Here is a 26,381-nt window from a genome sequence, read left to right on the forward strand (position 1 = left end):
ACTTATCAAGTACTCCCCGGGGATAAAACCTGGATGAATGAAGCCCCTGAGATGTTGATTCGGAAATGGCACTGTTGTGAGCCGCTGGTGTGTGGCACTCCTAACACTTATGACGGTTGGGGGAGGAAGTCGGGACACAGACAAAACCTGGGGATCCTCAGGTGTGCCCAGCAACAATAATCCCCCCTCTACTTATGACGGTTGGGGGAGGAAGTCGGGACACAGACAAAACCTGGGGATCCTCAGGTGTGCCCAGCAACAATAATCCCCCCTCTACTTCCCGATGTATGCTCTGCCTTTGGATGACCTATTGGCGAATGGCGACCATTGCTGCTGACCCTCTGTAGAAGACAGTCTTACTATTGGCACACTGACCGCCTTAAATTGAGGACTGACCTTGCATTAGTCTAGCATATACTCTGCGTCTCCCATGATGCCGTGCAGGGGAATGGGTATCACCATGGTTGCGTATTTGCCTTCAGAGGATCTCTTGAACGTGCATATACAACACATTAATTAGCCTTTTTAGCACCTTGTAGTTAGTCCTCCTCTTTTTCAGATGTCTATGCCTATCCCCTGGAGGAGGTGGCTGACTGTCAGATCTCCTGTGCGCCGGTAGGACCCACTTGGTGTTTACCTCTTCTCCGTCGGAAGTTTGCCTTCTCTCCACTTCCTGGGTTCCTTCTCACGTCACCTCGCAGGGGTTCTCTCCGGTGTGCACATTTTTTCCACTTCCCAAGGGCCAGTGAATAAAAGCTCTGGTCCCACGCTTTCTAGTCTGGGTAGTTGGTCTCATCAGCCCAATGCCTGGAAATGCTTCACCATATAGTGCGGGGAAAGGTATGTTCGAGGGGATTGGGTCCTCCGACGTATTCCATATCTATGACATGTAATCACCACAGCTGTGCTGCTTCGGAAACTTTTTCCTGCGTCGATGACGTTGATGCGCCGTCGTCGGGACCTCCTCCGACGTCATCCGATGTGATAAGTAGGATGCACGACGCCCGTAGCCTCAGTTCCGTTTTTTCCGCGAACGTGTTGCTTCGTGAATCTCGGTTAACGCCTCGACTCTTTGGAGTTCTGTTCTTCTCGGTTCTTCGAACCTGTTCGTTTTTGTGTAAATCCTTCGTGTGAAGATGTCTTCTACTTCGTCATCGACCCCGCGTCCGGGCTTCAAGAAGTGCGGGGAGTGTGGGTCCAAGATGTCGGTGACGGACTCGCACGACGCTTGCCTCTGGTGTCTCGGGGAGGCCCACGACACGGATGACTGTATCGACTGCCAGTCGCTCACGTCCAAAGCCTTACGCGAATGTAAGAAGAAGTTGTCGGTAGGTCGGGTGTCCAAGCCCCGGAAGTCGAAGTCTGCGGGGCTTTCGACGGATGATTCGAGGGGTGACTCTCCACGTCATCGTCGGAAGTCTCGTGGGTCTCCTTCTAGGAGTCGGTCTCGCCACTCCTCAGCCTCTTCGAGGCATTCTCGGAAGCGCCGACACCGGTCGTCTTCCAGGTCCTCTTCGGAGGACTCTGCCCGGCACGTCGCTTACCCCACCAGCCGTGCGACGCCGGAGGAATGGGCTTCCTTTGGGAAGAAAATGCTGGCGATTCTTGAGTCGCAGGGTACTAAGCCGTCCGCGCCCCCGAGTGGGGTCGGTCGTGAGAGGTCGAGAGACACCTCTCGCAAGAGTGGTCGGCACGAGTCATGGGAGAGGTCCCGTTCGGACAAGGAGGCTCGTTCTCGACGTACCCATTCCAGGTCCCGGTCCTCGACGCGTTCGAGACCGTGTGCACCTGTGAGGTCTTCGAGGAAGACATCGACGCCTGAGGCGTTGAGGGCGTCGACAGGCTTTCTCGAGGCTCCGGCTCCGAGGAAGTCGTCGAAGCCGTCGACGCTCAGGTCGTCGAAGGACACGCTCGGGGCTCCGGCTTCGAGGGCTGTGTCGATGCTGGCGGCGCTGCATCTGACGTCGACGCCAATTTCCTCGACGCCGATGCCTGTTCTCTCGACGCCAGCGCCGATTCGCTTGACGCCATCGACGCCTTTCGTGTCGGAGGTACCCCGTGGCACAGGGGAACCCCCTAGGAAGGCTCTGGTTAAGAGCAAGCACTCTCGGGTGCCTTCTTTTCGCCACCTGGAATATATTTCAGAGGCGGATGAGGATTCTGATGGCCTGGTTCCTAGTCAGGTTCCAGGTGAAATTGTCTCAGGCCTTAGTCTGTTTCACGATTTGAGGCAGTCACTGCATGATGCCAGTGGACTGGACACCTCTCCGGAGGTGGAGTTTTGTAGGCCTGAGCCTGGCTCTCATGCCGATTCCTCGTACCGGTGCCTTATGGCTAGGGTTTCTGAGTACTTGGGATGGTCTGCTCCCCCAGGGGAGTTTGTGCAGGATGATCTAACGGACATCCTTGATGTTGGTCCCCCAACTGACCCGGTACTGCCGTTCCATATGGATTTACAGAGAAGGGTGGCGACGGCTTGGACTGCTCCGGAGAGTCTCCCGGCAGTGGGCAGATCCTTGTCGCGAAAATACCGTCCAGCCAGTAGCGACCCCTGCTACTTGACCAGGCACCCCACTCCGGAGAGTTTGGTGGTGCAGGCGGCCACGGCCCCGGCAAAGCAGGCGTCGTACCCTACCATCCCTCCTGATAGGGACGACAAACGTTTTGATGGCTGAGCGAAGAAAGTGTTTTCTTCTGGTGGTATGGCGCTTCAGGCGGCCAACTCCATTTGTGCCTTGTCTCGTTTCACACACACTCTGTGGAACTGTGTTGCGTTAGCGGCTGAACATATTCCCGAAGGGGACGAACGGGATGGTTTCCTTGCTATGGTCCAGGATGGTAAGGATGCCATGTGTGAGTCTGTTCAGTCGGGTTTGGACTTAGCTGAATGCGTCAGTAGGTCCATGGCGGCGAGCACCGTGATACGCAGGTTTGCGTGGTTGCGGAAGTCGGGGTTTGCTCCTGATGTGCAGTCCCGGCTCCTCAACATGCCCTTTGACGGTGAACACCTTTTTGGCAGCAAGGCTGACGAGAGCCTTGAGAGGTTGCAGACCTCAAAAGCTGCAGCGAAGTCGTTGGGCGCTGCAGTTCGCCAACCTCTGCCTTTTCGTCCTAGGGGACAGCAGTGGAGGGGTGGTTCCTTTCGCTATTACTCGTCCTTCAGTAAAGCGAGAGGAGCTGGCAGTCAGAGGCCAACGCAGGGGTACCAGAGGTGGACGACATGGTACCCGTGGTGCCAAGGCTGCTCGGGCAGTTGCCTCTTTGCCCTCAGGTAACGCCGCAGCCGCTCCCACTCAGTCATGAGGCCATGTCCCATGGTTCGCCGGTTGGGGGAAGGCTGGCGCAGCATCTTGTAGAGTGGCAAGCCATTACTTCAGATGTGTGGGTTCTGGAGATCATAACCCACGGCTACTGTCTTCCCTTTCGGCACAGGCCTTGCGACAATCCACCGGGGAACCTCTCTTTGCAGAGTCCGGATCCGCTCCTTGCGCAGGAAATTCAAGCCCTGCTGGAGAAAGGCGCCATAGAACTGGTGCCTGTAGCGGAGAGGAACAAGGGATGGTATTCCCCTTAATTTTTGATTTCGAAGAAAGCCGGGGGATTGAGACCCATCATGGACTTGCGCGGTTTGAACAAATTCCTCAGGAAGGACAAGTTCAAGATGGTTACTCTCTCTCAAGTCCTCCAGGCCTTTCAGCTTCAGGACTGGTTGGTGTCACTCGACCTCAAGGATGCTTACTTCCATGTGCCGATCCATCCCAAGCACAAGAAGTACCTGAGGTTCGTGGTTGGCGACTCGCACTTTCAGTTTCGGGTCCTGCCGTTCGGATTGACCTCCGCCCCGAGGGTTTTCACCAAGCTCATGGTGGTGGTGGCAGCGCATCTCAGGCAAGGGGGGATTCACGTCTACCCCTACCTGGACGATTGGTTGATCAGGGGGAGCTCTCCCGAGCAAGTCCTGGATCATCTGTCCGTCACCTGCCACTCCCTTCACAGGCTGGGCTCCTCCCTCAATTTAAAGAAGTCCCATTTGATGCCAACACAGCGGCTCCAGTACATCGGAGCAGTGCTCGACACTTCCCTGGGGCAGTGTTTTCCTCCCCAGGTGAGGGCTCTTCACATTCAGCAGATGGGGCACAAGTTTCAGCATGCCCAGACGCTCCCAGCGTTCGAGTTCTTGAGGTTGCTCGGCCTCACGGCATCCTGCATTCTTCTGGTGCCAGAGGCTCGCCTGCGGATGAGATCTTTGCAGTGGGCACTCAAGACGCAATGGTCGCAGTCCTCCGGCAGGATGTCGGACCCGGTTCAGGTGCCGCCCTCGGTCGCCCAGGACCTTCTGTGGTGGGCCGTCGAAGGCAACTTGATGAAGGGGGCTCCATTTTGGCTTCCCTGGCCGGAGGTGACGATCGTGACGGATGCATCCCTCACGGGATGGGGAGCTCATGCCAACGGGCTGACAGTCAGCGGTCGTTGGTCTCCGTCGGAGTCCAGACTCCAGATCAATCTGTTGGAGCTGAGGGCCGTCAGGCTAGCCCTGAAGGCTTTTCTGCCGACTGTGCGAGGAAAGAGTGTCCTGATCCTGACGGACAACACAGTGGCCATGCACTACCTCAACAAAAAGGGGGGGCAGGGTCACTTCCTCTGTGCAGGGAGGCGATGCAGCTCGAGTTCTGGGCCATCCAGCAGGAAGTTTCGATCTCGGCAGTTCATCTGGCCGGAGACGAAAACGTGAGGGCGGACGCTCTGCGCAGACAGAGCGCGATCTCTCACGAGTGGGAGTTGGCTCAGGAGATTCTCCTGGAGATCTTCGCCCTTTGGGGGACCCCTCAAGTGGATCTCTTCGCCTCCAGTGTCAACCGGAAGTGCGAAAGGTTTTGCTTGCGGGAATTTCCTCCAAAAGGAGCCTTAGGAGACGCGTTCGCGGTGGAGTGGTCATTCCCGCTATTGTACGCGTTTCCTCCAGTCCCCGTCATCCCGCAGATGCTGCGGAGGTTACGGAAGTTCGGTTCCCGGATGATTCTCATTGCCCCGGCGTGTGCTCGGAGGACGTGGTACCCGGACCTTCTCGATTTGTCCATCTGCCCTCCACGTCGTCTTCCCTACCGAGACGATCTGCTCTCACGGGTGGGGGGTAGGTTCTCCATCCAGAGGTCAGATCCCTCAACCTTCACGCTTGGCTTCTGAAAGGTTGAGGTGTAAGGATTGGGACCTCCCTGAAGACGTGATAGAGGTGTTGCTTTCGGCCGAAGGCCAGCAACAAAGTCTCTGTACCGTTGCCGTTGGCGTAAGTTCTGCGACTGGTGCAGAGTTCAGAATGTGGATCCTTTTGCATGTGACATCCCCATGGTTCTGTCCTTTTTACTTTCTTTGGTCCACAGGGGCTTGCAAGTGGGTACCATTAAAGGTTACCTGGAGGCGCTGTCCATCTTTAAGCGCTCGTCTGAAGAGTGTTCTTACTTTAAAATCCCTTTAATTTCACAGTTTCTGAAAGGGCTCACTAATGTGTTCCCTCCGTCACCTTTTCTGGTGCCCGGTTGGGATTTGAACCTTGTTCTTAAGTTTCTTATGGGTGCTCCGTTTGAGCCTTTACATTCTTGCCCTTTGAGGCTGTTAACTCTGAAAACTGTGTTTTTAGTTGCGGTTACTTCTGCTCGCAGAGTGAGTGAGTTACAGGCACTTTCAGTTAAGCCACCCTTCACTGTATTTCACAAGGACAGGGTTGTCCTTAGAGTTCGTCCTTCTTTTCTTCCGAAGGTAGTGACGGAATTTCATTTGGCCCAGAAGGTTGTTCTTCCGGCATTTTATCCTCCTCCGCATCCTGGTAAGGAAGAGGAGAAGCTCCATAGGCTTGATCCTAGGAGAGCTTTAAGCTTTTATGTTTCACGCATGTCCCGGGTCAGAGTGGACGATCAACTCTTTATTGGTTACGCTGGAAAGCATTTGGGGCAAGCTGTGACGAAACACTTTGTCTCGCTGGATTATTTTGGCCATCTCAGAGTGTTACCGCTTGGCGGGTAAGGACCCACCGGCTGGCTTGCGGGCCCATTCTACCAGGGGTATGACTGCATCTATTGCCCTGCAGAGGGGTGTTCCTATTCGCAACATCTGTGATGCAGCCACCTGGGCTTCAGTACATACATTTGTACGTCACTATTCTCTCGATTCCTTTGCTCTGCTATTTGATTGGCTATTCTAAATTTTGATTCTAAATTCTTTCCCTCCTCCTTGCTCTGGTACTGCTTTGGGAGTCTGTCATAGATATGGAATACGTCGGAGGACCCAATCCCCTCGAAGAACAAGTTACTTTCTTACCTGGTAACGTTCTTTCGATGGGATGGTCCGATGACGTATTCCATATCGCTCCTGCCCTGCCTTCCCCGCTGCAGAATTTCTTTTGCGATTGCAGCTTACGTTCCGCAAGGCTTTGTGTCTGACTGGCAGTTGACTAATGTCACACGTTCTGGGGGAAAAAACTACAACTGAGGCTACGGGCCTCATGCGTCCTACTTATCACATCGGATGACGTCGGACGTCGGAGGAGGTCCTCGACGACGGCGCATCGACGTCATCGACGCAGGACGCAGACGCCGAAAAAAGTTTCCGAAGCAGCACAGCTGTGGTGATTTACATGTCATAGATATGGAATACGTCGTCGGACCATCCCATCGAAAGAACGTTACCAGGTAAGAAAGTAACTTGTTCTTCTCTGTCCCCAGCAGGCCCGGCCGGCCCACTTGCGCTGCAAAAGGGTATCCCCACTCTCACCTAACCTTTCCGCAGCGTGGAGCCGCTGCTCGGCTCTGAGCCTTCAACTGTGCCGCTAAGGAGTCAGTCAGTCATAACTGCAGTGTCTCTGAGTTGGTGGGCTTTAAAGTTCACACAGCCATGCAGGGGGCCACACTTGGAGATTTGGTGTCGAATTCACCCTATTGGGGGCATTCATGGGGGCTCAGCACCCTCAAATGCCCAGCGAAAAAAGAGCGACACGCTCTATGCTTCCTCCATCTGCACACCCCATGGTGGCCTCCAAAGGTGTTTTTAATGAGTGTTGAGTGTGGTATTTAATAGACCACATTTGCTTAGGGCTTTGCTACCACCTTGAAAGAACGCGCTGCTTGGGCCTATTATGGAGGACTCTTGTTATACGGCCCATCCTTCCGTTATTCCTCAGGAGAAGATGAGGAGGCTTAGAATTCAGATGGTTTGATGGATGTTTTTCCTTTTGGCAGATATTTGGACCTGTTAGCTGATAAGTGAAAGCATTGACGATCTATCTACTCCTGCTTAGCTTGACATCATTTATCATATTATCATAGCCTGTAGCCATGGATAAGCTCCAGTATGACCTTTTTAGCAGTGCCACCTGTGGATGACCTTTACTCCTCCTCAAAAGCCGGTTCAGCTGGACTCTACTTCAACCATTGGCCCACCTAACAAACTTTTTAGGGGCTCTATTAGTAAGGCAGGTGGAGCGTTTGGTTCGGTACTGCTCAGGAACCCATCTTGTTTGGGATTATTCGCCAAGATATAGCCAAAAGACTCTGAATGTCTTACTGTGGGCACCTCCGCCTTAGTGTGTGCTGCACAGATGTGGGATCTGCCCTCTACGAAACCGATCTGCTTTCCAACAGCTCTGCATATATAAGGACCTGACTGACATAGTCCAGGGCATTCTGGTGAGATGCCTACCGTAAAGCTTTTAATCATAAAATGGAGATCCAGAAAAAGGTCATGAATGCTCCACATGTTTGAAAGTATTTTTTTGCCCTTCGATGAATAGGATTCTATAGCTGTTCTAAAACAGGTTTGCATACATTTTGATCCTGGACCGTGCAGACTTCTGTGAGTCTCTATGGAACTGTGATTCGTTAGTCTCTGGATCTTCAGCACTCCAACTTTCATTTTTCTTTATGGAAAGAACATTAAACATTATTGAGGTTTACTAGCAACATGCTCACCTTGGAAGCAAGATGACACGGAGCAACACAGGTTCGATGCCCTGGTCCGCGCTTAGAAACCTCTGGGTATTAACCACGTTATAAATAACATATTGTATCACAGGTAGCCGTATACAACCTGTAGCTCCCTAGGTGTTTTGGACTATGCCTCCCATGATGCACACTACTGGCTGCAATGTCTAGGGCTTATGGAAGTTGTAGTCAAAGACCTGTGGAGAGCCCAGGGTTGCAGAACCCTGCTATAAGGGATCGGAACGTAGGTCTTGATCACAAGCTTGGCGGTATCCCGGCAGTAAATCTACCGGGATTCCGCCAATGCGGTTACTACCCATTTTTTTAAGAGTCCATAGAACTATATGGGGCAGCACCAGTGCTATTACCACCAGCAGTATTAGCTCTGCGGTGATAGCGCCACAAATGGGTGGAAAGTGGCAAGATTTACCTCCACCTGGAAGTAAATCTGTAACTTTCTGCCCAAACTCGGGTTTAAATAGCTTTACCACTGCATTTTTTCTGCACCGCCCAACCCTTAATGATGCCCTTAGTCTTGATGTTTTCCTTTTGGCCTGAATGGCTTTTCAATAAATTAGAAGAAAGCCAGTCTGTTTTCAGTCCAGAGAATTCTTTTTCTCAGGGCAATGTTCGATATGGCTGGAATTTCCTCCACTAAAGAGGATTGTAACTATCCAGAAAATATTGCGTGTTCTAAAACCATTATTCAAGAAATTTGCTACCAGACTTTTCTAGATGTCTGGTCTCATGGTCTTCCACATTCATTGGAGCCCTTCGCAAGACTCCAAATGAGAGGTTTAGTTTGTTTCAAGTCAATGGGATTAGCATTGTGGGCACAGCATAAGTGTCTGAGGGTTTCTCTGCAGCTGTTGCCTGCTGTTCAACGATGGACCCTCAAGGAGTTAATTATCAAAATCATCATCCTAAGGTTTAAATAACTGATGCCTAGAGGTTTGGCTGGGTTGCACTTTTGGTGCCCTTAGTATGCACTTGAAAAGAGCTTTCACGTGCATATTTAGAACTAAATCAATTTTTCTCTCCAGAATGGCCTTTCTGCCTGTTCTCAGAGACCATATCGAGGTGCGGCATACAGACATCACTAAATTAGCAAGTAGGCACTCATTCCTGTTTATTATGTGTGATGATAATTAGTATCGGGTACTAAGCCATCATAAACAAGATTTTCCCTGCAGTGGTTCACATGCCCATAGTACGATCAACGCAGGGCTGCGGACTGAACCACACAGTGGCGTGGGACATTGTTATGCAACGGGAAAATGAGGCTTGTGAGCTGCTGCGCTTCCCAAATTATTCTATATTTTGCTGTAGTTGATCTGCCCCGATTCAGAATTCGAGCCAGTGAGGCCTATTTGAAGCGCTCCAGCTCTTTCCACAAGCTAACTTAGTCCTGGACTGGCTGGAGGGAGAGAATTGGCGTGGGTAGAGGGGCGTCACTCTGGAACGGACCAGGGATTGCGCAGGCATGTGGCCTCCGCCGTCATGACTCACTGCTGCTGCCCGGTGGGTGCCAGATCACTTTGTATTTATCCAGGTAATGCTGCCACTTCAGTGATTCAGCTTTGCGTACACAAGTGTGAGGTCGTGTTCATGTTGGGTGATGGGGAGGCTTCTGGTGGTGTGCTGGCAAACTCTGCAGGGATATCCCCTTTTGTGATATTTGGTATCTGAGTGCAGGGGAGTTTGCAGCAAAGCTGCTGCCGGTCGTCCCCCAAATCCCTCCTTTTTCCTTTTGTTTCCTGAGAATTCACTCTCCACCCGAACTGCCTCACTCTGCTGATGACTCCTATCTGCCTTCATTCTGTAGCCAGTCATCACCATCCCCTCCCAGCTTGGGGTCCTGTCCACTTACCACCCTCTAGCTGCTTGGGGCCACTGTGCAGCTAATGACAAAAGAAGTCCATGATCGTTTGTCATAATGACTTCTAATCTTTGACCCCTGCTGGCCACCCTTGGATACCGGATACTCTTTATTCTTCTTGTCTGCTTCCCATGATCTTGTGGAGGTCTCCCATCATTCCATGACTTGGGCCTCAATACAGTCACACTAAAATGAAGTCCAACAAGATAAAACAGTGGATCTGTCGGCCCAGATCGGCAGCTGTCAATGAAATTGCTCAAGCTTGCAGAATGGATTTGTGAGGTGGGGGAGGATCAGCTCACAAGAGTATGCCTGAAGCAACCTGAGAGAGATACAATGGCATGCTCTGCAAATTACTATACACTCTCCAGATACACCTTACATGCTGCAAGTCTTCCTTAACAATTGGAGCCTGAGGATGCTGTTCTATTAGCATCATCTATCAGTTGATGAGGGATGCGCTGAACACTGGCACATTACCAGCTGTTGCAACCATCTATCAAGCCCCCAGGGTTCAAGATGGGTCTAGTCTTTCAAGCTAAATCTATGCAGAGCCTGGACCTAGCATGTTGCACAAAGGGATGGGGAAAGGATTCAAGGAACAGTGCGACTCAAGCAGCTTGCACAATACAACTATGCCAGGACATTTATGTAAGTCAAGTCCGAGATTCGATAAGCCATCCTGTTTCCACTAACGCTTAGTATGCAGATTAGGAGTCCCCATATTTCTCCCTGTACCAGTGGAGGTCAGGTGGTTCATCGTGGAGGCCAAAACCATGCTGAAGAATTCTTGTAGTGTGTCCTGGAGAACTGTTGCAGGCACTCCTCCAAATGGAATATGTGATGTCATGTGATTCAGGGCAGCTTCAGATGCTTGTTTTGGGCACTGTCTTCTCATTTCTTATTACTTGTACCAGAATGTTCACAAGTAGCTCACAGAGCACCCGTTTTATTGCATAGCTGTGACGGCCAATGTGGTTGGGCTCATGAATGTTCACCCGTTCTTTGAGTAGTGTGTAAGGGATGTGGGCATGGGAGGTGCAATCGGAAGGGTGGGGTGTAAGATTGTTTGTTTGTTTTCCTGTGTTTTCGCTCTAACTGGAAGCTACCTTTTTTATTTTCTCCCGCTTTATTTTTACGGACAAACTTTTTCTATCTTCTATTTGGATCGGATTGTAGTTTGCACCTGTGGTGAATACTGATTTAAATGTGAGTTTTGCTTTTTTGGGATACTATTTTGATTTGTCTTTTGGACATTTCTTGATGCTTTACTTTGTATAAAATATCTATTTTTCCATAAATGATCATCCTTATCCTCTTGTAACAGTGGAGCTAGACTGCTCCGTCACACTGATGTGACAGTCCGGACTAACTTAGTGGAAATCCTGCCTAACACCCCTCTGAAGACGCTATCTTGCCTCAGATCTGAGGCGATCCCCAATGTTCGCTACGTGGGCGATGTTTTAGTCCCTCGATGGGCATGACATTCTAACATCATTGCAACATCCTTCCATCTGGCAGGTTCTGTTGCAGGGGATATGGGTAAGGGATCTGGTTCTGTTGCACAGCAGCTCAGACGCTTTTAGTCTTAAAGGCCCCTGACAGTGGGATAGAAGAAAGGTAGAAGAAAGGATCTGCTCCAGTGACCTGTGTGGGGGAGTTTGTGTGATAGAGGGGAATGAATGTGCTGGGTCGGGCGAATGCAACAAATGGGGTTGTAATGCTCAGGCTGGTTGTTGTCACGTTCAGGCTAGCAGGGCTTTGCTGTTGTCTCACTCCCAGTGGGGGACAGTATCACAAGCGTGGATGGGGAGTTATGACGACATAAGCCTTGTTGGGTTACATTCTTTTAGGAATCTGGGTTGTCATGTTTGCTTGGTCGACAAGCTTCCTATGTTCATTGTGGTGAACACATATTATGTGTATGCAGGAGAGTGTACCGTGCAAAGCTTTGGTTTTGGAAATCGTGAAGTCTGGACTCCCATAAGATGTAGGGTGAAGCGTCACCGTTTTCCCTGTTTCTCCATTTGCCTGTGCTCTGGTTTGATGCATCTTTATGGAAACCGGAAATGCCACTGTTACTCCCATGGTTTTTGGGGCTATGTCATGCTAATTAAATGATTGGGATTTAGAATACCTGTTCTTGTGTTTTTGTTTCCAGTGAAAGACAGGGTTTGCAGCCAGTTTGTATAACTCTAGGAGATCAGAATACCGTGTGGACCCTGGATAATGACGGCAATCTCTGGTTCAGAACCGGCGTGACATCAAAGAAACCACAAGGCGACGATGACCATTGGTGGCAAGTAGGCACTTTATCTTCACCTTTTAACAATATCTTTAAGTCTGCGTGGCAACTGTGTATAATTTACTCTTTGTGTTTGAATCCACTTCCATGAATGTGCCTCCCTGTATCAAGAAAAGGTTTTTTGCATGAGTCCAAATGTACACATTAGTAATAATATAGCAAAGGAGATTAGAGTTCCTGACAGACAAGTGAAATTAAAACTCAAGTTATGCTTGTTGAGGTCAGAATTTTATTTTTTCAACTACCTGCGTTACTTACCCATCTTTTAATCCTACACCTCAGTCAGCAGCCTTCGTCTTAGTACAATGTTTCTGCCCAAATGCGTGCACTCCAGGTAGCAAAATGCATGCGTTTAGTCTGCACCGTTCCCCTGAGTTTGTGTTTGAAACGTTTTCAGCTAGATGCAATGGTTATTCTGCAAAAAAGGAAGAAATTACCTGGCTGCGGTTCATGGTCTGTATGTGCACTCCTTAATTGAGTAGGCCTCTTTGTCCTTGAGTATACTGCCCAATTCCTGAATCTAGTAAGATGCAAGTCTTTGCTTTACTGGTCTCTTGGGGTCTATGGTGTTCATTTTTTGGATATCAACTTCTTGTTGAAATTTGCAAAAGAGTACATGGGTTACAAACAAGAGAAAGGAAACTCACTGCTTGCCCCCTCCACCTTTCCTTAAATTTAAAGCACGGGGACCTTGCCAGGATATCAGAAGCAGATTACTGGCATGTGTACTTGGCATCATGTGTTACTCAGGGTCTTCCAAAATCGCTTTTGGTGTTAGTGTGGTAGCTTGGTAACCATGTCATTAAATGTTGACTTGTTTTGACCGCTCCTGCGAATCAGTACTTTCTCAATCTTTGTTAATTCCATTGTAGAAGGGCATCTTTGCTTCATGCGTTCAGGAACTCTGGAATAGTGATGTGCTTGCAAAGACCACCAAGCGTTGAAATTAAGTTATTTCATATTGCTGCAATTGTACCATGTACCGTTATGAGAACCAGCTGCTCGTTCTAAATCATGAAGATTAAACAAAAGCATATTTACGTTTGCAAGATTGGCGGGAGGCTGCACGTTCAGCTTTTCGACCCTTGATTTATTCACCAGATTCCTAGCCTTTCACTCCCCCCAGACCTCCCTGTTCATAGATGATTCCTTGAATATTGCCTTGTCAAATATTACTACTGCTTCACTTCAGCATCTGACCCAGGGTTCTGGGCCCACAGGAGGATTGACTTAAGGGGTGTAGAGTATAAAACCGGACTTTGCCGATGTCAAATTGTGATGGCTTCTCAATATATTTAGCTATGTGTCCGTCAACTGACAAGCAATTGTGAACAAAGTCTTTGCTTGCCTTACTTCCTGAAGTATACACATGCGCTGTCCTCCTTTCATGGTTCTTGCAAAGTAGTCCAACTAGTTAGTGGAACCGGAATCCACTAGCTGTTCCTCCCTAGTGTGCCGAACCTTCAGATAGTGTCACTCCCCAGGGGAGGATCCCTTGCCATGTGGCTAGTGAGGTGAGGCTGCTAACCAATAGTTATCCTAGGGGTGGTAACATGCAGGAGGATCTCCTGGGGACAGACGCCTCTCCTGGGGATAAGGATGCAGTTGGGAGGCACAACCCCTGTGAAATCACACTACGTAGGCTGACGATAACGCCCAAATCTTATCCATATAAGACCACCTCTCAAACTGTGTTATTGTGATATATCGAACCCATCTGTTGAATATATCGAACCCATCTGATGACAAACTTACTGAGTTGAAGAAGCGCTAAAAAAAGGCTACATTTGAGCAGGAAGAAACCTACATCAGCTACTGTCAATTGGAAGGGCGTTACGCTGGGATCACCCCGCTATTTTGTTCTTCGTCATCCCCTGACCGGTCCGGCAGTGGCCTGTGCGGTTCTGGCAAGCTGGAATCTGTAATATGACCAGTGGGAGGACCAGGCGACCAAGGAGGGCCACATTGAAGACTGGAGAGCTGATGAAAGGCTTCGTGAGATGCCAGCAATGCTTGTCTCCAAGGCTGAGAAGAGGAATAGCATGACGCCTTTTGTCTTGCGAGTCGGTTGGGAACCGGCGTGATAGACTTGCAGAGACTTAGAGGTGGTGGCCCGACCTGTATGGATGGACCGTTTGGTCCGACAATGGTGCAGAGACCGGCTACCGTAGCCTACAGCAAAACCGCCTAGGTGACTAGCAGGAGAGAGCGAGAGAATGCAGTGAAGGCTTATCCTGGCACGGCAGGACCGACGGATCCGACATCTACGCCAAGGCAGTCCACAACAATTCAACATGGAGGGAGACGAGACACGGAGGACTGGTGAAGGATGAAGTTGAGCTATGAAGTGTGGACCCACGACCCCTGACGAAACCAGTCAAGAGTTCCCTGGGAAGTGGTTAAGGGAACACACACAAGTCTGGGAGGGGGCCAGGAAGTTACGAGACTGAAACATGAAGTAGAGAAAGTTGTAAATCATTGGGTGTTACAGTCCCTAGGCCAGTTCCACAAAGGTCTGATACTGGAGAATCGAGAGGAATTCCAGGAACAGCTTCATCGTCCCATTGGTGGCAGATGAAGAATTTGACAAAACATAAAGGTTGTAAAGACCCTCCTAAGGGAACTACAAAGAACTTCGAAAGATAGTGAAGGACTAGTTAGGAAAAGGGGAGTAATTCCCCTAGCTCCACAGTAACCTTTGCTTTGATGGAAATCTTTGATTTGAATGGAACCTTTGCTTTGAACAGAACTTCTGCTTTGAATAACCTGAGGTGTGTTTGGATGCTTTGTATCCAGGAGAAGGGAGTCATTCTCCTGGATTATGAACAGTAGCTGGACTTTATGGTATTTTGTTGTAGTAACAGGGATAGAGTAGGAAGGAGCCTTTGTGACCGGGACGCTTCCTTTTTGTTTTGGCTCGCACAGACTTCCTGACGGGCACTCGCATTTCTTTAGTTTAAGTAGGAAAACCCCTCTAGAGTTAGCAGTAGACAGGTTTCATTTATCATTTAATAAGTCTATAGCAACCACTATTGCACCCCTTGGTCAGTCTCGTCATTCCTTGTCGCCACACTAGTCACTGACATTGTTAACCACAGCCCATCATTGCTCAACCAGCTAACAAGACATTTGAAGTGGAAAACCACCTTGAAGCATGGTGCACTACAGCATGGCTCGAGGCTTTTGAATATGTGTTCAAATGAAAATTCAGGAAAACGCTTTGAAAAAGACATGTTTTATTAATGTGCATTATATGTACATTCCCATTCGGTCATATTATAGGGTGGTCAGTCAAAAGGCCGAAAAAATAATATCGAATTACACAAATCTCGAAAAAATAATCTCAAAAAAAAAAATATCGAATTATTTATTTATATGTGTTTTTGGGGTCAGGTAAGTAAAAAAAAGGGGTAAAATAAAAAAAATAAAAAGGGGGGATGGGGGTAACCCCCCCATTTCGAATAAAAAACGTCATAAAAAAAAATTCGACATTTTTTTTTTCGGCCTTTTTTTTCGAGATTTTTTTTTTTTAGATTTCGAAATTCGGTATTATGACCATAAACCATATTGTAGCAAAGGGAAGAGCTAAACTCTTCAAGAACTTGCCTCACACATTTTGGTGCATTACCATCACCAGGGGCACATAGTTTTTCTATAGAAAACGCAAATGTAAAAAGGAATCCATGCTACCTAAAGCACAATATGCATCGTGAAGTTCAACTTACTGGAAAAGATCAAAAGCCCAATCCTACACTGGGCAACAGGAGCAAGACTAGTGTCATTAATATAAAGTAAGACCAAAATAAAGATGCAAAATAACTAAACAAATCAAATAAATAAAAAAAGATAATTCTCATATAATAAAGAAAATGGTGAAAAACAAATAAAAAATCGATTGGAAAAAAGAAGAAATTAAGCTGAATTATAAGGAAAAAAACTGTACATAACATAATGGAAAAAACATATCAATATAAACAAATTGAAAAGGGAAATGATCTCTGCTTTGTCCCAACTGGGGGTGTAGCTGCAGCCCAACGAGGGGTGGTGGACTGGACCCAACTTCCCCCGATTTTAAAAGATAGGTAGACAGATGGTCAACAGTAAGGTTAACAGCCCATTGAAAGTCTCATTAAAGAAAGCTGTTGAATCTCATTTCTTATTTCAGAACACAAGGCGGCAATGTTGGTAACCTGCCAATCCACAATGCCTATGTAGAAGCAGACAATTAAAACTGTCTCCATGCTGTGGTTTCTCAAGGGCTTCCAAAATGTAAAATCCCATTTGTGCAATGGTATAGGTGAGTTCCACAGAATGTTGAGCAGCTTTGAGACTGGAGTATTCAGACCGAATTCTTGCCTTGAGTTCATTCTATGAAATGCACGGGGCCTCAGCAAGTACAGACTCACTTTCTTAATTACTTTGTTTCTGCACTGGTACTTCTGTGAGGGACAAGACCGTTCTGGGAGTTGTTCATTCATCCCATTGGTTAAACCTAAGACCCACCCCCTGGAACAGGAAGGGGATTTAACCTACGGGTCATGTGCAGTCGGGGCGCGCGCAGTGGTGGAGTGCTTTGGGAGAGTGCTGTCATTGCTGTCCGCGCCATGGTCCAGAAAACTCTTAAGTGGCTGGTGCTCGTAACCTGCTTGACTCGTCTCTTATGGCGTAACCAGTACATCCCGGTATCATTAGGTGGGTACATTACTAATACCCCTTACTAACTGACCACTTAACCCCCACATTCTGCCTCTGAACATGCCTACGAAGAGCAAGGCTGATCGGAGAATGGGTTTGCGTAGTGATGCCGCAGAGAGGGAAACGTGCCTGGAGCCCCGTGCACTCCCGCAAAACACAGAAGGATGCCCCAAAAACAAAAAAGGGGGGAAAAGGGAACACAGGATGCATTGTGGTGGTTCGATACCCAACCAAGGATCTCTGGTTTCTTCTCTGGGTTTACAACCGCCTCTACTAAATTGACTGGGCATGCTGCCCTCCACCCCCCTTCAAGAGTTGCATGAGCAAAGACCTCCACATAGGGCTTAGGTGCTTTTGCCATACCTTAAGGAACTGTTAGCTAAATACGAAGCCCTGTTTGCCCTTTGCTCCATTATGGCCTCCATTATGGCTTCGGACCATCGTGCCTTGAAACAGACAATGAACAAATTACCGGAACTCACAGAGGCCTGCCTTCCTGCAGCAAATCCATACACCTGTTGGTCGGATATAGGCAATACCCGGGAGGTCCCGGATCCTCCCCTGCCCAGAGCCCGGGAAAGTTTGTCAAATAAGAGTGTTCTGCTCGGGTGGGCGGGACGTTGGATGACAGGGGATCAAGGATTCTGCTTTCTTATGAGATGGAGGTCTCTTGGAGGTCAGTAGACTCCGTAAATATAGCCGCGGGCGAGCGAAGAAAACGCGCTAGAGGCACTGTGTGCCAAAATCTCCATGATGGAAAGATCCCCCCCCCCAAAGTTTCCTAAGCCTAACACCAAAGGAAGGGAGCAGACCGTGCATGTCACTGTAAAGCCCTCACTGCCTAGTCCCCCTTCCTTGCCTAGTGCACGTGCTACGCTTAAGGGGACAGTGGGAAAACGTACCCCCACACTAGTTATGAAAGGTGTGCTGTGACTCTGCATGGCCCATTGGATAGGTGGACTGTTCCTAAGCAGAGATCCTCCATACCTAATCCTAATGAAGGGGCGAGCCTAGGAAGGTTAAAATAATTGGGACATTGGCCTCGGAACTCTAAGGAGGGGACTATTCCATACTAACCAGGAAGTGGTCATGCCCCTCTTACCCCGAGACAATCTTTATTGCCAAGTACTATGCGACTATTGTCTAACAAAATAACCCAAGGGGATACTCTGCCTACTTAACCCAAACTGCCCAGAGCCTGCGGGCCCTTTAGTTCTGTTGCAGGTAAAATGGTAACTGGCCCTATGAAGCCTGGTTCTTCAGCCAAAATCGAGTAGATCTATACTACTGACCGGAGCCCTTTTCTAAATAGATCCACTATCCTTCGGTTATGGGCTACGATCCCTTGGCTTTCATCTATTTCCTCCGCTGACATGCTGCAACTTGAGCTTCCTGAATGGGGCAGCTGTACCAACTGGGTACTAATACGCTTTGCCTCTCAAATTGTGGTATCACTCCTGTGCACCAGATTTGATGTCCTCCACACCTTGGGCCTCAAGTTAACTGTTGTGAACTGCAAGACAGCTGTACGACCCCCGCCCGATACAACCCTGGGACCTATACCACAGCAGTGGAGCAACCTCTTTCTGATCGCCAGAAGGGCAGTTCAAGCCCGCCTAGGTTAACTCAATCGGGCCCTTGAAGAAGTGTACTGGGCACTACCGAATCAAACCTCTGGGACTTTGAGTGATTGGCTGAGGGGGAATTGACCCTTTAGGATCGTAAGTTGGAACACCAGGGGGGAGGGTCATAGCCACTTACTGTCTGATGTCAGATCAATGTGTACCTTGGCAAGTCTTCCTACTTCAGGAAACCTGGCTCGACTGTGCCCTGTATGTTGAGGGTTACCATTTATACCAAACCATGGCGGATAAAGGCCCTTTGGGGAGACCATATGGGGGTCTTATCATGGGAGTGAGAGAGCCCATTAATTCAAGACCAGTCCAGCTGCCGCTGGTGGGGGGGAAATATCCTGGCGGTCGAATTAAGATCCAACTCTGGGGTTGACAGCTGGAAGATGCTGGTTATGAATGTATATATTTCCCCGCACACGAAATCTATGAAGGAAGTTCAGTCCCTCCTGGAAGAAACTTTGGGTGCTTGTGAGGGGACACATGAGGAGCAAATTATCCTGTTGGGAGGAGATTTCAGTGCTGGGTATCTGGATGAGCGGCAGGGTGCAGATGACTGCAATGTGGTTAACCAGTGTGTGTGATGCGGCAGGGGAAAAGCAACAGCAAGGGAAAACAATGTTTCCATTCCGAAACACTGGGACCTGTTCATGTTGAATGGTAGAACAAAGGGGGATATCCGTGGCCAATTCACATGGATCGTGAATAAAAGCCAGGCTACCCTTTATTACTTTTTCGGGAACAACGCCTGCCTTATGGTGATGCTGGCCCTTATGGTGATACCCTATGATCATATCAACCACAATATTCTGGCTCTTGCCATTAATTTGCAACCCGTGGTGTCAAACCCACGTGGGTGCGTTGGCTTTCAGCCTAACCATGGGGGCAATAGTATCCTTTTGTCGCCCAGACATATCAAAAACATGGAAGGGGTGGTGGCCGAACTCACAAGTGGCGATTTTAAGGCTTTGGGTACTCTCGACTGTAACTAGATTGAAACATGGTTTAAACATATGGCTACTAAATCAGGCTCTAGTTACCTGCTGTTTTATAATAAAACTGGTAATCAATTTGATAGATCTATCTGTGACACTAAAAGAGCTGTGCGCAGGGATATAAGAGCAGTGAGAGGTAGCATGGGGTCGGTGTGCGAGGACCCTGCGTGAGAAACGTATTAGAAATAATTACACATGATGGCTTAAGCTAAGGAAGAGCTCCATCTAAAACATGCATTGGCAAAATATGATTACGGTCCTTACAAGTGGCAACACTAGGAACATTTGGGCTACGTTAACTAGAGCCAAAGCGGACAGGAGGAAAAATATCTTCAATCCTATCCAGGAATCTGAATGGATTACCTTTATTGGTGGGAAGGGAACCCCGGAGTGGGGGCTCGCCCTCCTCATTTCCTGATTGTTGGTTGGCCACTGGAATTCTGTGAAGACAAGATTGAGGCTACAATTATAATGCACCTTAAAAACTCTCTGGCCCCTGTTTCGAATGGTCTCGCAAATATTGTCTTGCAGTAGAATCTCGTAAAGTCGGCTAAAATGCTTAAAATCTTGTTCGACAGAGTATGTTCTTAAATCCTTATTTCGTGGCAGCAGTCTTTACTTGTACCAATTTGCAAGAAAGGTGATCGGACCATAACAGAGAACTACATGCTGTCACTTCTGGATGTTACGGGAAAAATCTTTTCCCCCTTTATCCTAGGGGTGTTACAGAATTGGGTGGAGGCTGATTTCTTACAGTTTACACAGACAGGGCTTCGCCGGGGTGCTGTTACTTGCCATAATATAAGGGTCATGGATAATCTGTTTAGAGGAGCCACGGCTCCTGGGGGGGGGGTCCAACCCTATAGACTACTTCAGTGGACTTTCGGGCGGCCTTTGATGGGGTGAACGGAGATGAACTATGGTTAATAATGGAAAACTCGGGCTGCCCCAAATGGCTCCTGAATGTCCTTAAGGGGTTACATAACACACAGGCGCGAGTGCGACTGGATGATCAGGGAAGCATGACAGCCCTGGTCGACATTAATAGGGGGGCAAAGCAGGGCTGTAACTTGGCGCCCCCATTGTACAATATTTACATGTCTGACCTGCCCTCTCATTTCCTGTAGGAAGTTGGATGCAGCCCTAGAATTGGGGCTGGTCAAATCCCTTCTATGCTGATGAATTGGTTATGTTCGACCACACTTACAGTGGAGCAAGGGCAATGTTTCTCACTCTAATAAAGTTTGCTCTTGATAATTTATTTACATATTAACATGGACCAAAAAAAGGTAATGGTGGTTGGGCCCAAGAAGGCTAAGTCCCCAGATTTCACTACCAGCTTGGGGAAGATGGATATCGTGACAATATACCCGTACCTGAGGCTAGAGATGAGCGCTAATAGATCTTATACCAATATCGAGGAGGTTAAGACCACCTAGGCACAACGTATGATGCAGGTGATTGAAAGGTTTGCTAAACAAACTTCAGGTTACTCATTGGAAGGATTAATTACCCTCTATAGCCAGTGCCTATGCCCTATGGTATTATATGGTCTAGAGGCCCTAGTCATGGGTGATTTGAATTGGCTGGACAAACCTGATGGCCATTTCTGCAAGCTGATCCTAAAGCTGCGACCCTCTACATCAGTTGAATATCTGCGATTGGTACTGGGGCTGGTTTCTCTAAAGGGTCAAATGATGTTCCGGCAGGGGTTGCTGCACCTTAAAAGCAATTCCAACCCAAAATGCCAACTGCTCGCATTGCTGGCGTCTCCATGAAATCAATGCAATAAAGATCGATGTGAGGACTTCAATAGACTATCTGCTAGACTGTGCAAGAACATAGGATGGTCCCCTGACTTCTACCGAGGTACCAGTTATGTGACTATGAAATCATTATTTAAGAGGAAATTGAAGTCTTGGGGCTGGACAAATAATTAACGTGTACCTCGCAACATTGTGTACTTATACTTATGTATCAAGTATTACCCATCGATACCTCCAGCCCCACAGATATTTGAGACAGTGTCCCAGCCCTACTGTTCAGTACCTCATTCTTAGACTTAGGACAAACCAATTACCACTAATCTTTTGGGCGGCGCAACTTAAGATACCAATCCAACATGGGACCTGTCGCATATGTAAATTGCAGACGAGCTTGAAACTGCCAAACAACTATTTACTGCATGTAAATCCTTGGGTTTTGCTTACATGACAATAATGGGTAGTTTTATCCAAAACTATGATCATATAAAAGATGAGGCCTTCTGGAACTTCTGCCTAAACTCAGAGTCAGTACGAATGCATATAGCTCTATTCCAGCTATGGTGCATAATTGCCAAAGCCCTAATGTTACGTGAAATCACCCATGAACATGCTATCTACAGTGAATCTTTAACATATTCTTATCCTTTATCATGGACCTTTTTGTATTTTACACATTAGTTAAACTGTCTTATGATTGTAATGTGATTTCAGTTTTAATACTGCTTGAATTCTTTGTCGTCCTAAAGTAGGGTGTTTTAACTTTTGTTTTTTCTATTTTGTTATTCTTAGCTTGCTTACATTGCTATTCTTTTACTGTTGTGTATTATACACTACATGTTATTGTGATGTTTTATTGGTCTGATTTGTAAAGGTTCTTTAAACTCAATACAAATAAATGGTTGTATACGAATTGTTCGTATTACAACTGTTCGAATGACAATTGACCTTTTCACAATTGACCGAATTGTGAAGGTCAATTATAACATATATGCGGGGGAAACCCCCCGCAACCCCCCACCCAACCCAAAACCCTATATATATATATCAATTGTGACCCTTTAAATTCGGTCAATTGTTCATTCGAACAATTGTAAACAAACCATTTGGGTAATACCCAAATAAATACATGCCTTGTGAGGAAAGTGAGTCTGGGAATGTGAAATAAAAAACATACGAAGTGTACTGTTGCCCATACCCAAGAGTTATTTCTGATGTTCATTACCAAACCTACACATTATAGCAATTGTTTTTATACCCAGAAATTCTCAGAGCAGACAAAGCACACTACAGCCTAAGTCTACACACTACTGAAGGGCTTCCCTTCAAAACCTATGCACTAAGCCACTGTCCTAAGTGTAAAGTAATTGGAGCTTTTCTTCCCAAATGTGTCTGGTCCTTCACAGATCTCCACACCACTCCCTATTCAATGTCATCCAACTGATGGTTACTCCCTTGATTGCCCTCCGAAGGAAGAATGCCTGAGTTGGGTGCACCTAAATTGTAATGGACTCTGCCCTGTACTTTAACAGACTTAGTCATGTTAGTTCATCGTGAAATCTGTTCTTATACAGTCCACCTCAGTGGTATTTTTGTTAGAACCCTCAAAAGGATGGTGGCCTGAGTCGGAGGCATCCAAGTATGGCTTTCAAACATCTGCACAAAAGGCCCATATATGATTGCTCCCTCAAAACATATTCTCTGGAGGGACTTCCTTATGATACCATTCGTGATTCATGCTCCAGTGCTGGTACGCGCTAGCTCCAGTTGAGGAAAGACATTGGAAATCCCTCAATCCCATGGAACCCAATACTATATCGTAATCTACAAAATCACCCAACTCTCTCCTAGACCAACTTCCTCCAGAAGAAATAACGGAGGCACTCCAGAAGACTATGTGCACCAGTAACTTTTTGCCTCCTTTCAGGTGAGAGGCCACAAGATATTTTACCCCCAACTCCAAGATTTGAATAAAACAAACCAGAGCAAGAAAGGGGGAAAATATTAGCACTGCAAGGAACTCATGGTAGCAACAGTAAAGACAGACACAAGTGATCACATTTCAAGGGCGTTTATTAAACTGTACAATGGGTCAGAAAAACACCTAATCAAAACTTAAATGTAAGATGGGAGCAAGCTACGGCCATCAAATAGTAATAAGGCAGTCCTAGTGGTGTTTTGTCAAATAAAAAGGGCTATATTAAAAAAACTATTGCCAATCCTTACAACTAAGTTACAAAATTGTGTGGGGATAATGTTCTCAGGAAAAGAAAGCAGTGTTCACCACATAAGTCAGGATGGTATGGCTGGGTTTCCTTTCCCCCATGATTTTAGCACAGGACAAGGCAGGACCTTTCAGCACAGCACACTCATGGGCCTCGCCAGCACGTGTTTACAGTTCCTTTCAACGATGCCAGGACCTTCTGGGCTCAAGTCTCTTTCCTGCAAAGGCTGGCTGAATCAAAAACAATAATCAAAAGTTCCTTTGGTAATATTTCATGTTGGGCGATTGTTCTTCGCCCGTTTGGACCCCCTCAGGCGGGCTCTGATCTCTCTTGCAATGTTGGCCTCTGTCAATCGGGTTCACTACGGCCTTTCATTCAGAAACGTATCATTCAGAAGTCTCAATGTCTTTTTAAATAACTATCCATTGTGGACATCCTTCAGCCGGGTTCACATTTGTCATCACAATGTTCACGGTTACATCACTGTTTACCCTCAATTCACAGGCATCCCTCTGTCGGGTTCACATTTGCTAGTTTTACAGTTTGATCCCTTTTCTCCAATATGTCAAAGACTTTCGATTGTACGAGGGGTTTTTCCTTGACCCTCGTAGGACCACTTTGACACTTCTCTCCGGCCTCGCTTAAGGCCTCTTGGCTTTCTTAGTTCAACAAAACAAAAACACAACCCAAAAAAGGCTTCAGTTAGAGTCCTTCGAATGAGCATCCTGCGACGCCTGACCCCTCGGTTGCTGATCCTCTTACTGGGTTTCTTTCCAGTTCATTTACACAAGTTCTTTGTTCAACAAGGTCGCCGCCTGCAACCTCGCGCCCAGCACAGTTCGGTTTTACTAGCTATCTTCTTCGACTCACCAGCTGTGCTGAATTGTCTGAGTTTTCTTGTCTTGGGAGTCAAGGACGGCATCACGCCGGCAAGCGCATCCTCCCGCTCTAGCTATCAGCGCGGGGGAGCCCAGTGTGCAGTTGACTCCTGTCACACCACTCGCAGGTCTGAGTTGGAAAGGCCAAGGGCTGTTCCCCCTTCGTCATCACTCCTGGTCTTGCCGCCTTTCTCCTCCGTTTGAAGCCGCTCTGGCGTAGTTGTTTCCTTGTGCGTTTTGCCTTGCTCAAAGTGTGCTCTTGTGCTCTGCTTTTTATCCCTGTGGGGAAGGGAAAGGGCTGTCAGGTGTGCATAGTTTTATTCTCAATTGACTGACTCTGCCTGACCCTTGTGTTGGGACATGTCAGGTAAATGGCTCTGGTGTTAGTCTGTTGTCTTTCACGGAGTGGGAAAGTGTTCATATCGGACATGGGTGGCAGAGGGGGAGCGTAAAGCTTCTAAGTATCCTACTGGGTAGAATGGGGAAAAGGGGTTAGCAGGAATGGGGTAACGCGTCTCGCCCGTCATTGTCCGACTTCCACTCCACGAAGACCCCCCATCCAGGTGATGTTCCCCCACTGGTCCACCCCCAGGAACTGAATCCAATAGCGATGGCAGTGTCCTGGCCAACTGGATGACAGATATCCGGGGACTAGCGGGTGAGGCACCTTCAGGTTTTTCACAGCACCAACAGGATAGATTCACCTAACAAATGCAAATATGGTTGTATAAAGCATCAATCCTAAAAGCAATTGCACTACACTGATTGAATCCAGAAAGCAAACCACGCACAGAAAGAGATTTTATGCATCATCAAAGAGAGCTCCCTCTTGGGAACTTGGCAACGTCCTTGCAAACCACTTTAAAAACGGTTATCAACCTCCAGCAATCCATAAACGCTAAGGACAAGAGCCAACAGTGTCCCCTACATAACGCACCTACACCAACAAGAAGAAGGCTGAACCGCTTTGCAGGGATCTACCCGGGATAGGGAGTTTATGCAGTAGATTTCATCAAGGTAGAAATGTCATGATCTCTGCTTCCAAAAGGTCAGGGTTTTCCCAACTCCCTTGGAAGCAGATCCATAACCCAGGTTCCGAGTGCCAACCAGTCCCAATTGGGACCTTTTGGACCCAGTCCTGGCGCCAGTGGCACCAGGCTCATAAATATGCCCAGTCCCAGCGCTGGAAGCGCCGGGCTCATAATGCTTGAGTGGACTTACCTGCAGCAGACCATGCTGCTTACTTGCCTGCCAGTTGAGCCTCTGATCCTCTTCTGTTTGGAACTACTTTTCCTGTTGGGTGGGGCAGGAGCCACTCCCTAGGTTCAGAACACTGGAACTCTTCTGGAAAGCAGGAACTCTTTTCTTACCTAGGCGTGGCTGTGGAAGGAGACACCTAAGTACTACAGGAGGCTATTTAAACCACACCCGATGGATGAATCTTGCTTTGCGTTATTCTGCATCCTCTGCAGCAGAACGCTCATCGTGTCTTCTGCATCTGATCCTGGGCCTAAGGAAAAAGGCTTACCATCCTGAATCCAGTCTTCAGCAACACCTATAAAGACAAGAAAGAACAGGTTAGCATTACTGTCTTCAGTGACAGCGCTTCACTTACCTGGTCCATCGGCTGTCACCAACGCCTCGCGCTGCATTCCGGCATCTGAAAGACAAAGGCTTACCTACTCTTCGTGTGCTCCGGAGGTCTTCGCACTGCATTCCGGCATCTGAAAGACAAAAGATTACCAACTCTTCGCACGCTCCGGAGGCCTTCGGCGCTGCATCCCGCATCTGAAAGACAAAACAAGGTGCGTTTAAAGACATTGGGGAACTTTAATACTCACGTGCCATTACTCCTTTCCACATCTGACCCAGTGGGTATTCCGGCACCCTGCAGCCGCTCCGAACTTGTACCTGCAAAATAAAAAGACAGTTAGAGCGCATCGTGAAGCAGGCAACAAGCGCTTACTTACGTGCTTCCAGGTGCTTCTATTCATCACACGGGCTTCATCTTCAACTCACTTCAGCCATCGCCGGAACCCT

The 26,381-nt window shown here is 47.9% G+C and overlaps 1 protein-coding gene across 3 annotated transcripts in view; it reads left to right on the forward strand.

Moving 5' to 3' along the window:
* Positions 1-26,381, forward strand: part of TECPR2 (tectonin beta-propeller repeat containing 2) — an 879,235-nt gene that overhangs the window by 462,528 nt on the left and 390,326 nt on the right. For all 3 annotated transcript variants that reach the window (XM_069638097.1, XM_069638099.1, XM_069638098.1), the window contains one exon: positions 12,011-12,152. In XM_069638097.1, the coding sequence (XP_069494198.1) occupies positions 12,011-12,152 (142 nt within the window). The remainder of the gene's footprint in view (positions 1-12,010; positions 12,153-26,381) is intronic.

Source organism: Ambystoma mexicanum, chromosome 14, assembly GCF_040938575.1.
Source record: "Ambystoma mexicanum isolate Mex_15411 chromosome 14, UKY_AmexF1_1, whole genome shotgun sequence".
NCBI lineage: Eukaryota > Metazoa > Chordata > Amphibia > Caudata > Ambystomatidae > Ambystoma > Ambystoma mexicanum.